Source organism: Balaenoptera musculus, chromosome 1, assembly GCF_009873245.2.
Source record: "Balaenoptera musculus isolate JJ_BM4_2016_0621 chromosome 1, mBalMus1.pri.v3, whole genome shotgun sequence".
Lineage (NCBI taxonomy): Eukaryota > Metazoa > Chordata > Mammalia > Artiodactyla > Balaenopteridae > Balaenoptera > Balaenoptera musculus.
This window is the reverse complement of record NC_045785.1, coordinates 102061749-102076739: the sequence shown is the minus strand read 5'-3', so window position 1 is coordinate 102076739 and position 14991 is coordinate 102061749. Positions and strand designations below refer to the sequence as shown.

Sequence of the window (14991 nt, the reverse complement as noted above, 5' to 3'; positions counted from 1 at the left end):
TTTATTCATAATAACCAAAAACTTGAAACAGCCCAGATGTCCTCCAATGGGTGAATAATTGAAGAAACTGTGGTACCTCCGTACCACGGAAATACTGCTCAGTAATACAAAAGAATGATTTATTAATATACACAAGAATCTGGATGAATCTCCAGAGAAATATGATGAGTAAAAAAAGACAAACCCAAAAGGTTACATATTATATGATTCAACTTATATAACATTCTTGAAATGAAAAGAAATGGGGAACAGATTAGTGGTTGCCAAAGGTGAGGGAAGAGATGAAGGTGTGGTTGCCAAGGGTTAGGGAAGGGATGAAGGGGGAAGCAAGTGGATGTGACTATAAAAGGACAACATGAGGGATCCTCTTGGTTATGGAAATGTTCTGTATCTTTACTAAATAAATGCCAATATCCAGTTTCGATATTGTATTATAGTTTTCCAAGATGTTACTTTGGGGCAAACTGGGTAAAATGTACGAGGGATCTCTCCGTATTATTTCTTACAACTGCATGTTAATCTACAATTATTTTTTGTAAATTGTAAATAAAGAAATGTAGTATTAGTATTACATGATCTTTTTGGTAGCTTCTCCAGTCTATTCTATTTTAAGCTTCCATTCAGCCAGATGGCAGGAATTAGATCTCAGGCAACTGAGGGTCTCCCTACTTCCTTATATCTAAGTTTCAGGGAGCTTAACACGATGCCAGTCTCGTGCTTGGTGTCATCATCTAGGCTGGTGTCCACCCAGAGTAGCTGACAGCCATCTGTCCACCTGACACTGCTGCATCCTCTTCACCTTCGGGGCTATACTTCCACCCAGGTACTCTGATAGTTCTTCCTCTCAACTGGAAGCAGGAAAACTTCAGAGGCTGCCTCAGGTCTTTTTACCAGATACACTCAATGGGCATTCTTACTCCTCAAGCCCACGGGGTGGAGGGACTTGAGGATTATCTTGGGTACTGGGGTCACAGGTCTCCTTTGTCCTAAGGTCCCTCAGCCTATCTGGCGTCTCTTGTGACCCCACCGAACCCAAGGTTCATTTGGTAGCTGCGATGGGCTCCAGGCCCCATGTTAGGTATCTGTGGGTATCTAGTAACTCTTTGCTTCCTTTCTGATCCTGCTCTCTCCCAATTCAAATTTTATCTACCCTGAGGGCAGAGAAGGGTGTGCAACAAGGTCTTCCAAATCTTATATCTTAGATCAGGTCCTCACACTTTTCTCTCTTTCGTTCTCAGAATTCTACTGAATCATCCTTCCCCTGAGGGCATAAGCATAGAATCCCTACGTTGCTGCTTGAACTGGTCACAGAGTAACAGGAAGTATGGAGGAAAATCCTCTTGTCAACATATCAAAATAGTATCCCGTGGTATTTTCTACAGTCTTTCTGATCTTGATTCACTTACTCTCCTACTTGTCTCTCCCTTCAGCTTGTGGCCCAAGTCCTGGAACATAAAGATATAGGCTTTGTGATGGTGGATGCCAAGAAAGAAGCCAAGCTTGCCAAGAAACTGGGTAAGTGGGATTTTCTTTGAGATATATCATGAAGAAACAAATGTGTCTTGCAAAAAAAAAAATACAGTCATTTTTTCTTGCATGATAACTAGACTATTTTTAAATAAATTTAAAATGATCCTGCATACCTTAGTCTTGGCTTGGGGAAGAGTCTCACAAAAGTAAATACAGGCCTGAATTAAATAATTTCACATTGGGCTTCCCTGGTGGCGCAGTGGTTGGGAGTCTGCCTGCCAGTGCAGGGGACACGGGTTCGAGCCCTGGTCTGGGAAGATCCCACATGCCACGGAGCAACTAGGCCCGTGAGCCACAACTACTGAGCCTGCGCGTCTGGAGCCTGTGCTCCGCAACAAGAGAGGCCGCTATAGTGAGATGCCCGCGCACCGCGATGAAGAGTGGCCCCTGCTCGCTGCAACTGGAGAAAGCCCTCACACAGAAACGAAGACCCAACACAGCCATAAGTAAATAAATAAATAAAATAATAATAATAATAATAATTAAAAAAAAAATAATTTCACATTAGTCATCTAATATATCTTTGTATCAGTACAAGGAAGAGGGTTTCTTCCTGGAGAAATGGACACTAAATATTCAAACCTTTATTTCCAGAGCATGTTAAAAGGCTAGCTTCTCGATGGCGGGTGGGAAGTATAAATTAGGAATTTGGAAGTAACATATACACACTACTATACATAAAATAGATAAACAGCAAGGACCTACTGTATAGCACAGGGAACTATACTGAATATTCTGTAATAACCTATATGCGAAAAGAATCTAAAAAAAACAAATATATATGTATGTATAACTCAATCACTTTGCTGTACATATGAAACTAACACAACATTGTAAGTCAAATATACGTCAATTAAAAAAAAAAAAAAAAGGCTAACCTCTCTGTCTCACTGACATGGTGATCTCTTTGAGGGAGATCAAATCTCTTTTTCCATCACCTATTATTTCCTGACCTCTTGGCTGAAGCAGCCAACAAAGAATGTCATTAATAGTAGTGACTCTAGGGCCCAGTGGTTTCTAAATTTAAGTCCAAAGCCCAGCTGGGCATTGTCACCAAGGATGAAAGGGAGGATTTAGATGAGGTATGGTTAAGCAAGCGACTGCACAGTGCAAGTTGTAATCTCTTGTGTCAATATGTCATGGTTAAGTGCGAGTGTGCTTTAAGATTCTTACATCTCTAATCCCAAGGAGAGAGAATATAGGTTACTCCGCTGGGTTGCAAACACCCCCAGACATATATTGCCCATTTCACTTTTTCTGCATGACCAGTGAAGGATGGCTATTAAAAGAGAGCAGGAGGTTATAAAACAGGACCTTTGAAGAAAGGTTAATTGGATTTGGAGTAGTAAGCACAGGATAAAAAAGATTAGTGGTGGTTCAGTAAATACCTTCAGGCACACGAAAGTGCATTATCTTAGAGAATTTCAAACAACTGTTTTCTATTTTATTTTCAAGAACAGCTTTTTTAAAGAAAGATTTAAATTGTAAGAGACAATATTTAGGTTAGCTACAAGGAAGAGCTCATGACTATAAAATGATAATGAATTATTAAGAATGCCTGGGGTATCTCTTTCCCTGGAGACAAATTAAGAAGTTTTTTTTCCCTTGAGCAGGGGAGCAAAGCATGTTCAACTCTTTCCCTAGTCAAAAGCAAGTTGATGAGTTCTGTCCAGCGCCTCTTGATACCCTAGTCTTCTCCCTTCCCACTGTTTTAATGAGAAGTTGAATTTGGGAGAATTTCCAGTAAATTTAGTTAGAGGAAAACGCTGGTGTTCCAGAAATCTAAAAATTTAGGGAGGACAAGCTGGGTAAATATTCATAAGAAGGGACTGGTGGATATCCTCCCCATGGAGAATGTGATGGGGGTATAAATGTCTAAATGAACCTTTAAATGTCTAAATGAACCTCTAAATGAAATGGTGCGGGTTCTTTCTGACTATTTGATCCTCGGAGTTTACAGAACAGTTGTTTTTGTGAACCTGCGCCTTGATCTCCATCCCCAATTCCATGTGCCTGAGTTTGGTCTCGGGACTGGGGCAACAACCTCCTAACTGGTTTCACTCAGAGAAAAATCTAACAGCAGGACGCTGGCTGAGGTTCCCCATGGCACCCTTTGTGACCAGTCACTGCCTGCTTCAGGGATACCTGGCCCATTGCTCCTTTAGATTTACAAACGGTGCTCCATGGTGTGCCAAGGGTTCTTCAGAAGTGCCCTGGGACACGGTGGGCAGTGGGCCAGCCTCCCTTTCCTAGAGGTTCTGCAGAAGAGTTCATCTGGAGAAGGCATCCTTCAGCTAATCCAAGAGTTTGAAAACAATATCTAAGGAATTAAGCATGCCATGCAGTTGGACTTAAGGCCAGCCTCAGCTATTTAGCGTTCCTGGGGGGGGGGGGAAATGCAGTTCTCCAGCAAGCATTTGTGAAAGTACACAGCAGTATGCTGAGAGTGATGGAGGGTAGGAAAGAAGATGCAGAACCTGCCCTTGCAGCATTATCAGCAGACTGGGAAAAGATGTGCAGAATTCAGCTACAATAGAAAAGCAAGCTGTTCATTCTGGCTGCAAACATTTATGGGGAGCCCAGTGTGTCCAGACTCCATTCAAGGCGCTGGGATCCCAAGAGGACAGCAGCTCTACCCTTATAGAGGGCTCGCTGTTATAGTGAATACCTCTAAATGGGGCTGAGAGCAGATCCATAATGGCAAGGGAGATTGGAGCGGCCTTCTCTGGAAAAATGGGTCGTAAGCTGAGACCCAAAGGATTTGACCGAGATGGGCAAGGGGTGGTGGTGGTGAAGGTCACTCTAGGCCCAAGGAGAACATCTGTGCAGAGAATCATGCGCTGTGATTTTTCCTTCATGTCCCCTTTCACAGCAGCTCTTGGGCAAAAACCCAAGGGAGTTGCACAGGGATGAGGAGTGCAGTTCTCAAGGGAGCACGGGTCCACCCAAGGGAGGATGTAAAGGCTAGGGCTGGCACTAGGTTGTGGAAAGGCTTGAATGCCAGGCTAAAAAGCCAGGTAGGCAGTGGGCATGAAAACTTTTTGATAAGGAGAATGGGGTCAGCAATACTTTCGGAAAATTAAAGCAGTGGTGGAGTGAAGATTAGATTTTCGGTTCTTGACTATTTCATTTCGAGTTTCCACCCTGGGAGCCCTTCAGAGGTGTGACTGCAAGGGTACTGATCCTAGGGTTCATGATAGTTCCACTGAGCCTGACCCCATGTCACCCAGGGACCCTGAGCCAGACCGTGGCCAATAGGATGGCTCTTCCTACATCAGAATGACTTTACTTGGGGAACTCTTTGTTTTTCTTAGGTTTTGATGAAGAAGGAAGTCTGTATGTTCTTAAGGGTGATCGCACAATTGAGTTTGATGGCGAGTTTGCAGCTGATGTCTTGGTGGAGTTTCTCTTGGACGTAAGCATTTATGCACAGTGGCCCTGCATGGCGCTGTTTGGGTTCAAATACAGGGGGAAGTAAAACCCCAAATTAAGAACAGAGAAGGTGGATAATCTGACCTGGTCTAAGAAAGACATCTCAAGCTTCACGAAAAACTAAAGCGTGCCTGTATCACGGCAATATCTACGTCTAACTGGGAAGCTGGCCCTTCAATCACCTCAGAAACTGTTTTATTAGTGACCAGAGGGTCACAAATCGGGACTGTGTAGTAGTAAGATGTTAATTCTCTTAGCAATTATACACAAACATCCCCAGGATCCCCTTGGCTTTGTTCCAGGGCTTCTGAAGAAAAGTGTAGGAGAGAGAGTTGGGTAGTCCCTGGAAGACGGGGTAGGGAGAGGAGTAACTGTCTGCTGAGTGACCCCTCAGGCAGGATAAAAAGAGGCAGGGCTAGTGAGCCACCCAATATCACACTCCCTCTCAGCCGTGGAGGTCCAACACCCTGGGGTCCACGTGCTCAGGCAAACAGAGGAACAAACATTATAAAAATATTTTTCCATAGATAAACTCACACTTTCAGTAACAGCTGTGAAGTCAAGTTCTTTTGAACACAGGTGCCTGTGCAGATAAAGAACATCCATACTGGTGATTCCTTATCTACCAGCTAGAATACAGCGGCCTATTGCCTTTTCCCCACTGCCTCAGAAACCCAGAGACAGGGTCGGAAGTAAGTTGAAGGTTACTTCCTACAAAAAAGTGCACGTAGGCTCTGCTTGGCCCTCTGGTTAACCCATACCTATAAGCCCTCAAAAAAGCTGAGGGAGGCAACAGAACAACTGTGGGCCCAATGGCCCTGCTCTGGCTCTATCAACCAGGAGGGGGCTTTTAGATGCAAGTACCTTAAAGAATAAGCAGCGTCATTGACCCACACAAATGGAAGACCAGGGCGAGGGCAGATTTTAGGCTTGATCAATCAGGGCTGTAGCTCCATTTTTCTCTGTAAATCACAGATAATGCTCTTTTCGGTGTGTTGGCTTTGTCCTCAGGCTGACTGTTCTCAAGCTGGTTATAAGATAGCCAGAAGCAGGAGCTGATATATCACATTTCCTCATTCATATCCACTGAGAGGGGGGAAAATCTGGCCTACCATTGCTCTCTTAAAAAGAAAGTAGAACTTTCCCCAGGCCTTCAGGCTTATCTACCCTGGAGATTCATTGGCCAGAATTGGGTCACATGCCATTCCTGAATCAATAACCGGCAAGAGAAATGGAGTTGCCCCCAGACCGATCAGCCTACCCCTTGAGGTAAGGTCAGTTCCTCTAAGGAAAGAACTGTGCTCACAGGGGAAGGTGGGATGGACGTTGAGGCACCAGGACCTAGTCCACAACTTCCCCCCCAAGCACGCTGTACGTGTTCCTGATTTCCCCTCTGGGGAGGGAAAATTTCTCTTATTTGAACGTCTTTTGTGTCGTGTGTGTGGCATTCCAGCTCATTGAAGACCCAGTGGAGATCATCAACAGCAAACTGGAAGTCCAAGCCTTTGAGCGCATTGAGGACCATATCAAACTCATTGGCTTTTTCAAGAGTGAGGACTCAGAATGTAAGTTGTCTGTCAGCCCCAGCCTGTCACTCTAAAGGCTCTTTTCCCAACAAGGTGTGTTAGATTATCCAGAAAGAAGATGAGCCATTAGCACATCATGTGCTGGGTAGAATAGAGGGAGAATCTTCCTTGCACCCTATGGAATGGGACAAATGAGCAGAAATTATGCAAAACAGGCAGGGGAGCTGAAAGAACATTAAGGTTGGGCCTTGTTCGCTGACCTTGAAGGGGGCCGAGTATTTGACAGAAGAGAGAAAAGCCCTTCCTCCACCTTTTCCACCTGCCCACCAACCCGTGGGATTCTCTCCCCAGATGGGGCAGAGAGTGGGCTGTCTCTCTGATATCGGCAGCTCCTGTGGTCAGCAGTTGGAGAGCTTCTCAGTTACTTGGACAGCGTTAGAGGAAAATCTGGGTAGGGATGGGCTTGGGAGCTACAGCACAATGTGGAAGACTGCTGGCCAACCCCCCTGACCACCAAGGCTGCCTGCAACGGCACAGCCACGCCCTTTGGTACACTCCCTTTGCAAGCTTTGTGGCCAGCTTTGGGGTGGGCAGAGGAACATATCAGACACCACCACAGCCCACACAGGGGTGATCGGCATAGCGAGTGGGAGTCAGGAAGAGAAGGAACCAGGAAGGCCAACTACTTGAGGATATTTTTTTAAACTGCTTTCATCACAAGGGCCCTATATGAGTTAAGGCTTTTTCTGGTGTCTGAGCCTTGGAGAGAGGGACAGTGTTAGAAGGAGCGGGCATAACTATGAAAGAGAATCTGGTAGCATTCGTACGTGTGGGAGGTGCAAATAAGGGCCGCTCGTAACTATTTCTGGAAACTCCAAAATATTTTGAAATTATTTGTAAAGCCGTTTCTGTACCCCATCAGCCAACTGGCATCCTTAGTCATCTCATCAACAATCCACCTATTTTCTCTCTCCCATGACCCAACTGTCTTCTCATTTGCTACATAAAAGCCTCTATTCACCCTCCTTAAGGGTGTGTTTGCGGGAAGGAGCCTAGCCAGGGAGTTTCAACCAAGTTCTTTAGGTGACTTTATTTCAATTTTCACATTCCTATATAGATGCTGACTCCTCCGGGGTGCTTCTCCTGACCCCTTCCACTTTCTCCCCTTCATTTCACTTCCTTCTATGTCCCTTAATCCTTTTCTGCCTTCCCTGACCCCCTCAATTGTGTCTATCCATTTCCATCCTTCTGTTTCTCTCTCTTCCTCCATTAAGCTCAGGATAGCATATAGGGAGGGAGACGAGGCCAAGATTGGGATAAGAAGTACATCTTCCAGGGAATTCCCTGGTGGTTCAGTGATTAGAAATCTGCGCTCTCACTGCCGAGGGCCAGGACTCGATCCCTGGTGGGGGAACTAAGATCCCACAGGCCGCGCGGCGTGGCAAAAAACAAAACAAAACAAAACGCATCTTCCAGTTTCTACCTTCCCGCACCCTAAATGAATAACAATAATAGCTCCATTTAACTAACATATATCCTATGCCAGGGCCCATGCAAGGAGCTTTCTGTAGATGCCTTAGTTTCATTCTCACAACTAGCCTGTTAGGCAGTTACCATTATTATCAGCATTTTAATGATGAGGAAATGAAGGAACAGAAAGGTTGAGTGAACTCACCCAGTATCACACAGCTAGCAAATAAACGGTGGAGCCAAGATTTACACCCCAGACATCTGACTTTAATGCTCATACACTGAACCACTGGGCTGCACTTTCAAGACTTCACAGCTTTGTCGGGTCATGACACACATGAAATGTGACCATGTTTGTAAGGCACATAGTGGTAAACTGGAAGAGATTTACTTGGGCTTAGCAAAAAAAAAAAATTTACCTTCTTAATATAATAATATACAAAATAATAGGAAAGATGTCTAATATTACATTGTATAAAACTACCAAGTAAAATATTTTTAGATTTTGAATGAAAATCTTGTGCTTGTTTCTAAGAATATAGTTTTTGATATTAGGTTTTATGCTTGAAATAGCAACATACAGTTCCTGATCAAGGTTTTAAATGATCTCTTCGAATTCTGGATAGTCCCCTTGACCAGAGACTTTGCTGGCACACGTGGATGGTGGCAAATGACAGGACAACATTCACTGCTTTTTCTTTGATTGATGAACCATCTTTTCTTGCCATTGAACAGAATTTAGATAACCTATTCTCTAAATTGTCCTTCAGGAATGTGAGCATTCTTTCCATTTAACAGCTATTACTTTCCTTTTCAATGACAAATGTAGTGTTAATATTTCTTATGATCATTTGAATAGATTTCAAATCCAACTGAGCTCTTTCATATTATATATTTCAAAATAATAATGAAGCATTTCCTTAGGAATATGCAATTATCGCTCTACTGGTCTTACACATTTTTCTTAAGATTTAAATAATAAAATTACTAGTGAGCCATTTTAACCTCCTTTTTAAGGTTAAATTTTTGCTTTTAAATTGATAAACTTCGTCAGTACACTGTGTATTTCACACGGTCCTTGCAATTTTCAGTTAACTTCATTCAGGCTCTCAGCAAGGTCCGGCGTGTTTTGAAGCCAATAATTTATCCTTCGAAGAGTTTTTAACATAATTCAGTTTTTTCAATTCACCTCTTAGCTCATAAACTCTTAGTAAAATTCCCCTGGGACAGTTAGACTGCTTTAGTGTGAAACAGCAGAGACAGGTCTTCTGAACCCATTTCTTCACCTAGAGCTAAGAAGAGAAGGGGCTATCAAGATTTGGATGTTATCGGGGTCACTTTTTTAGTAACAATCTTATATGTGGAATTCAGACCAATAGGTAAAGTTTATATAACAAAGAATTTCTGTGAATAAATACTGCTTGAATCTCAAGATTTTCAGAATGAACTTGACAACACAGTCTTTACACCTTCTTGTCATTACAGCCTCACCATCAGTTCTGAAGCCAAAGGCCTACAGTCCTCTTTAATGAGTCAATTAATTATATTATGTCCAATTATTATTTTTGAAAGAAATATTTTTTAATTTACAAAGACAAACAATAATACATTATGAAAACTCCATCTAGAATTAGATTGGCTAATTGTTAATATTTACAGGCATTAGAAAAAAGAAAGAAGGAAGGTAGGAAGAAAGGATGGTAGGAAGGAAGGGATAAATTGAATAATTCAGAAAATTAAGAAAATCAGTTTTGTGCTCGTTAGGAATACCTAATACCAGATTTTGTTGATAATACTGATTACGATGATTACTAACCTAATAAACAGATAGCAATCATGCATTCCATTGGTGTTAGTAGAAAAATATGAACATTACAGTAAATTAAATCAAAAGAAAAAAACTAAATATTTTAGAGTCTCACAAACCTAAAAACTTCACTGATGATAAACAAGCTTGGACTAAAGTAACAATCACACCGAGAAGATCCAGTGGGGAAGACAGCCTCTCTCTCGCTGTGATGCTTGCTAGTTTTAGGCACAAAATAATTGTTATTGAAACAGAACATTTATAGAGGGAGCCATTGTTTTTATTAATTTTATTATTAATTTTTAATTTATTATTAATATTAATATAATATTAACTACCGTAAAATCTGAATGGCTGTAGAAAACATCTAGAAAGATTTATCACCAAAAAAATTTATGTCTATCAAGCTCCTTGTAACGTACCTGTGGCCATCACACACTGGCTGAAAGCATCAGGATGTTCTACTAGGTATCCCCGTCTCTCTGTCTATTTCTTCTTGCCTTTCAAAAGAGGCCAAGGTCAGTGAGTGGGGAAGCTAGGAGTGGATAAGGCACCCAGGGAAGCAGTTGTTGAGAGTCCTATATTTCTGCTGTAGTTTGAGGGTGATTGGTCAAGAAAGTTTAATGGCACAGAAGGCATTGGCTTTGCAAATGGTCCCAAGCTTTTCTATAGAGCAAGAACAATGGAGAGACAGTGGAGAAACTGGAAGGATTTAAAACATAAGTAGACTGGAATAGTCTTAGCAGAAAAGGATGCCTAAGAGATTTGGTACCAGATTAGAAAGGACCTGGAAGAACTGGGAGGCTACATCTTCCAGGGAGGTTGGGCGTGAAAGTCCATCTCCAGCTTGAGCATGTAGCTATGGATGCTAGCGTTGAGCAAGCGTGACAAGAACTTCCTAGGGGAACTCAGCTGATGGTTAAGAATGCCAAACTGGGAGAAATGTGGAGCTAAAGGGTCAATACCCAGTATGGAAAACCCGGAGGGATGGGCAAGAAAGGTGAGAAAATGCTAAGACACGTCTGCAATAAGCTGGAGGTTGAAGGCTGGATATTCAGGAGCCCATTCCAGAGGGGAAAGAGGAAGTATCGTATAATATCACTTATATGTGGAATCTAGAAAAATGATACAGATGAACTTATTTGCAAATCAGAAATAGAGACACAGATGTAGAGAACAGACGTATGGATACCAGGAGGGAAGTGGGGTGGTGGGATGAATTGGGAGATTGAGACTGACATATATACACTACTATGTATAAAATAGATAACTGACGAGAACCTACTGTATGGCACAGGGCACTCTATTCAGTGTTCTGTAGTGACCTAAACGGGAAGGAAATTCAAAAAAGAGGGGATATATGTATATGTATAGCTGATTCACTTCGCTGTACAGCAGAAACTAACACAACATTGTAAAGCAACTATACTCCAATAAAAATTAATCAAAACAAAACAAAAACAAAAAACAAACTAACAAACAAACAAAAAACAGTAAGCGAGGGCAGGAAATATCTAGGGAATCACATGAGATCAAATAGAGCAGAAGACTAGACCGAGTTTCCTGGAAGACAGCTGTTGTTTGGGCAAGGCTAAAGGCTCAACCACAGTTTGAAGCACCAACTTGGCAAATAACCTTTCTCTACCCTTCTTCATCTTAAAAGGGATGTAGATTGGCTCCTCAAGTGAAGAAGAGAGACACAGATCTCTGGACACAGATCAGGGCCATTCTTTCTATGAGGATAGGGGTTCATAGAGGTGGGGAGAGGTTCACCTGGAACAGGGGGTCTGGGAAGAGGGGACAGAGGATTCTGATGGAGCCCACTGCTGTCTTAGAGAGACGTAAATAACTTAGGTACGGCTATAACCACTCCACTTTCTATACTCTCCCACTTTCTCTCTGTTCATTCTCCAAATCTCTCATCCACCTTCTTCCCCTCCACCTAATCCTCTATCCCAACTCTCAGGTTTTATGATATATTTTCTGACGACCCAACTACTTTTATGAGGAATGAGTTTGTGTAAACGTGTATCAGTTTGTACAGCTGTTCTTGTAAATTTTTCAACCCCTGTCTCGCCTGTGCTTATTATGCTTTCCTCTATTCTAGCAGCTATCACTTGCATTGTGGTTCTTTAAGGGCCCATAACCCTCCTTGGCTGTGAGCCTTTGAGATCAGTGTCCTTGTCTTACTCGTCTTGGTGTCCCCTGAGTCAGCATGATTCTTGAAATGTTTTTCATTGAATATTAGAAAATTCTGCCTGCTCCTGGGATTCTAGCTAAAGCTTATGCCTCTGATGATTAAGGGATATGAAATTCCATGAAATGGAAAGAAAGGTAATCTTGTTAAGAATGAATCATAGGATCATTGACTCTCAGGATTATAGACTTTATGCAGAACAACCACCAACACCACCACCATTACCATCACCCTCACATATCAGACAGGAATACAAACAATAACTGTCTAGGTGTAGTGAGGCACAGCATGGCCACGCTCATGTGGTCTCATGCTTATCTTGACCAGTTTAGATTCAAGTTTGGGGCCAGAATCAAGCAAGGGCTTGGTTAATTTTTTTTTTTTTTTTGTCTGCATCGGATCTTAGTTGCGGCATGCAGGATCTTTGTTGTGGCACTTGGGCTCTTCGTTGTGGTGCACGGGCTTCTCTCTAGCTGTGGTGTGCGGGTTTTCTCTTCTCTAGTTGTGGCACGCAGGCTCCAGGGTGCATGGGCTCTGTAGTTGCGGTGTGTGGGTTCCAGAGTGCGTAGGATCTGTAGTTTGGGGCATGAGGTCTCTAGCTGAGGTGTGCGAGCTCAGTAGTTGTGGCGAGTGAGTTTAGTTGCCCTGCGTCATGTGGGATCTTAGTCCCCTGACCAGGGATTGAACCCATGTCCCCTACATTGCGAGGCGGAGTCTTTACCACTGGACCACCAGGGACGTCGCTGGGCTTGGTTAATTTTAAGTCATCTCTCAGGAGATCAGAATGGAAAAAGAAAACAAAAAGAGGGAAAGAAAAACTAGGAGTTACCCAAAGAAGTACTCCTGTTAAGAAGTTTAAAATTCTTCTGTGATGTCATTTTTGATTGAGTTGCTTTGCATACTAAGTGAGTTTTCTTCTTACCCAGTGCTCACTTATACAGCAGTACTCTTTAGAGGGCACACGTAACTAGCAGTGAGTTTGAGTGAAAAAATTTCTTTTGGTTTTTCTCTCCCTCGTCCTCTCTTCATTTCCTCTGTTTTCTCCTTTCTGTCACCAATTTCCTAAAACACATAAAAGTGTGTTAAAGAGTTCCTCTTTGGGGTGATAGAATGCCAGTCAGTCCAAATTCCTTGGGGTTTAAAATACTATCAAATAATTATCTATCTAAATAATGGCTACTAAATAACTATCCAATCAGAATTAATTGGTTTCCCACTTTCTCTGTGTTATTTAAAAAGAGAAATTTTTGATGAAGTGTGTATCTTGAAAATGTCTCTCCCTTTTATCTTCTTCCTCTTAGATTACAAGGCTTTTGAAGAGGCAGCTGAACATTTCCAGCCGTACATCAAATTTTTTGCTACTTTCGACAAAGGGGTAAGTACCTATGAAACCCCACTTTAACCGCTTTAAAGATTGAAATTCCCACCACTTTTCTTTTGGCCACATTAACCATCCTCTATCCATTAATACTTTCTCCAGAAGTGTTAGAAATATGGCAGTAAATATGGCAGTGAATAAGAGATGAGTATGAAGATGATTAATTCAGAAGCTATATAAGGGTATTTCTGAAAGCATCCAATAAAGAGAGATGAACCACTCTTTATCACCTTTAACACTAAGAATGGGAAGTGTGTGAGCCCCGAGTGTGCCAAGACACTGGTCACTGCTTCCTTTTTGTTTAGGGCCATCCTCTGCCTTCCTGGGGTTGCATACTTCCCCCTCTACTGGGTTAGGATGTGGGATGGAGTGGGGAGGAGCAATGACCATGTGAAGCCCTGGTGCTTCAGAAAGTTACTTTCATCCTCAGGAGAAGCTATTGATGTACTTGTCTATAATTCAATGGATCTATATTTTCTGGATGTGGCAAGTTCTTTTTTAAGCCAAAGAACAGCAGAGATAGAGGGATCTTGAATCAATGGGTAATTTATTTGGGGTCTACTAAGGTTGGAGTACTCTACTCTGGCTCCAGTTACTACTAAAATGGCTACTTATTGAGTATTTTCTGTGTGTTGGGCACAATTTGATATATTGCATCTATACTATTTCTAAGCCTTTAAACAACTCCAAAACAACTCTGAAAAGTAAAATACCCTGTTTCTCAGATGAGAAAAGAGATTTAGAAAGGTTAAGTAGTATCCAAACTCTCCAACGAATTAGTAGTAGTGCTGAGATCACAGTTTAGGACAATCTTTACCTAAAACTCATGCCCTTTCTTCTGTACCACACCATTAAGTAGAAGACTCTGTATCTGCCCTTGAGATTCAGGGTGCACACCCACACACCCACATTCATACTCACATCTACACAACACACACAGAACACACATACACAACACCCATATAACCACACACAATACACACACTCACACAACATACAAGTGTAACACATACCTCCTCACACAATCACACTCACACCCACACATATATAACACTCCCAGTACACATACATTCAAACTTACATCCACACCCACTTACACATACTTACCCCAACTAAAGCCCTAAATCATAACATTTACTAGAACAAATAAATCTAGGACAAAGTAAGTCCTGATCAAATTCAAATGGTAAAAGTTGAAAGTAAAAAAGGTAAAAGTTACTCCTACTGAGGAGTAAGGCATTGATGAACAGTTCTCATGGGCCTTGATACTATGAGGAGTTCAAGTTTTCTGTGAAAAACAAGAGGAAGCCTGTAGATGCTGGAGCAGGAAAGGAGTATGATGAAAAGAGATTGCATTAAATATACAGACATAACCACTTCTATGGATCTGACCCCAGTCTACAAGCCTATAATCCAGAAGAGAGCTCTATAATCTAAGTAATGTAATCTAAACTTGAAGAAAGTTTACCCTAATTGTTTGGATTAGAGTTGGGAGAGAGCTTGAACAAGAACATCAAAGGGAATAATAACTATCATTTATTAAGTACTTTTTATGTGTCAAGCTTTGTGCTAAGAGCTTTACATAGGTTTTCTCATTTAATCCTCTCAACACCCCTGTATAAGAGGGATTAGGATTCTCAGTCTACAGAAG

The 14991-nt window shown here is 42.0% G+C and overlaps 1 protein-coding gene across 1 annotated transcript in view; it reads left to right on the top strand.

Moving 5' to 3' along the window:
• Positions 1 to 14991, top strand: part of CASQ2 (calsequestrin 2) — a 64389-nt gene that overhangs the window by 21639 nt on the left and 27759 nt on the right. Inside the window, exons 2-5 of the mRNA XM_036829728.1 lie at positions 1431 to 1515; positions 4845 to 4945; positions 6416 to 6527; positions 13264 to 13337. Coding sequence (XP_036685623.1) covers positions 1431 to 1515; positions 4845 to 4945; positions 6416 to 6527; positions 13264 to 13337 — 372 coding nt within the window. The remainder of the gene's footprint in view (positions 1 to 1430; positions 1516 to 4844; positions 4946 to 6415; positions 6528 to 13263; positions 13338 to 14991) is intronic.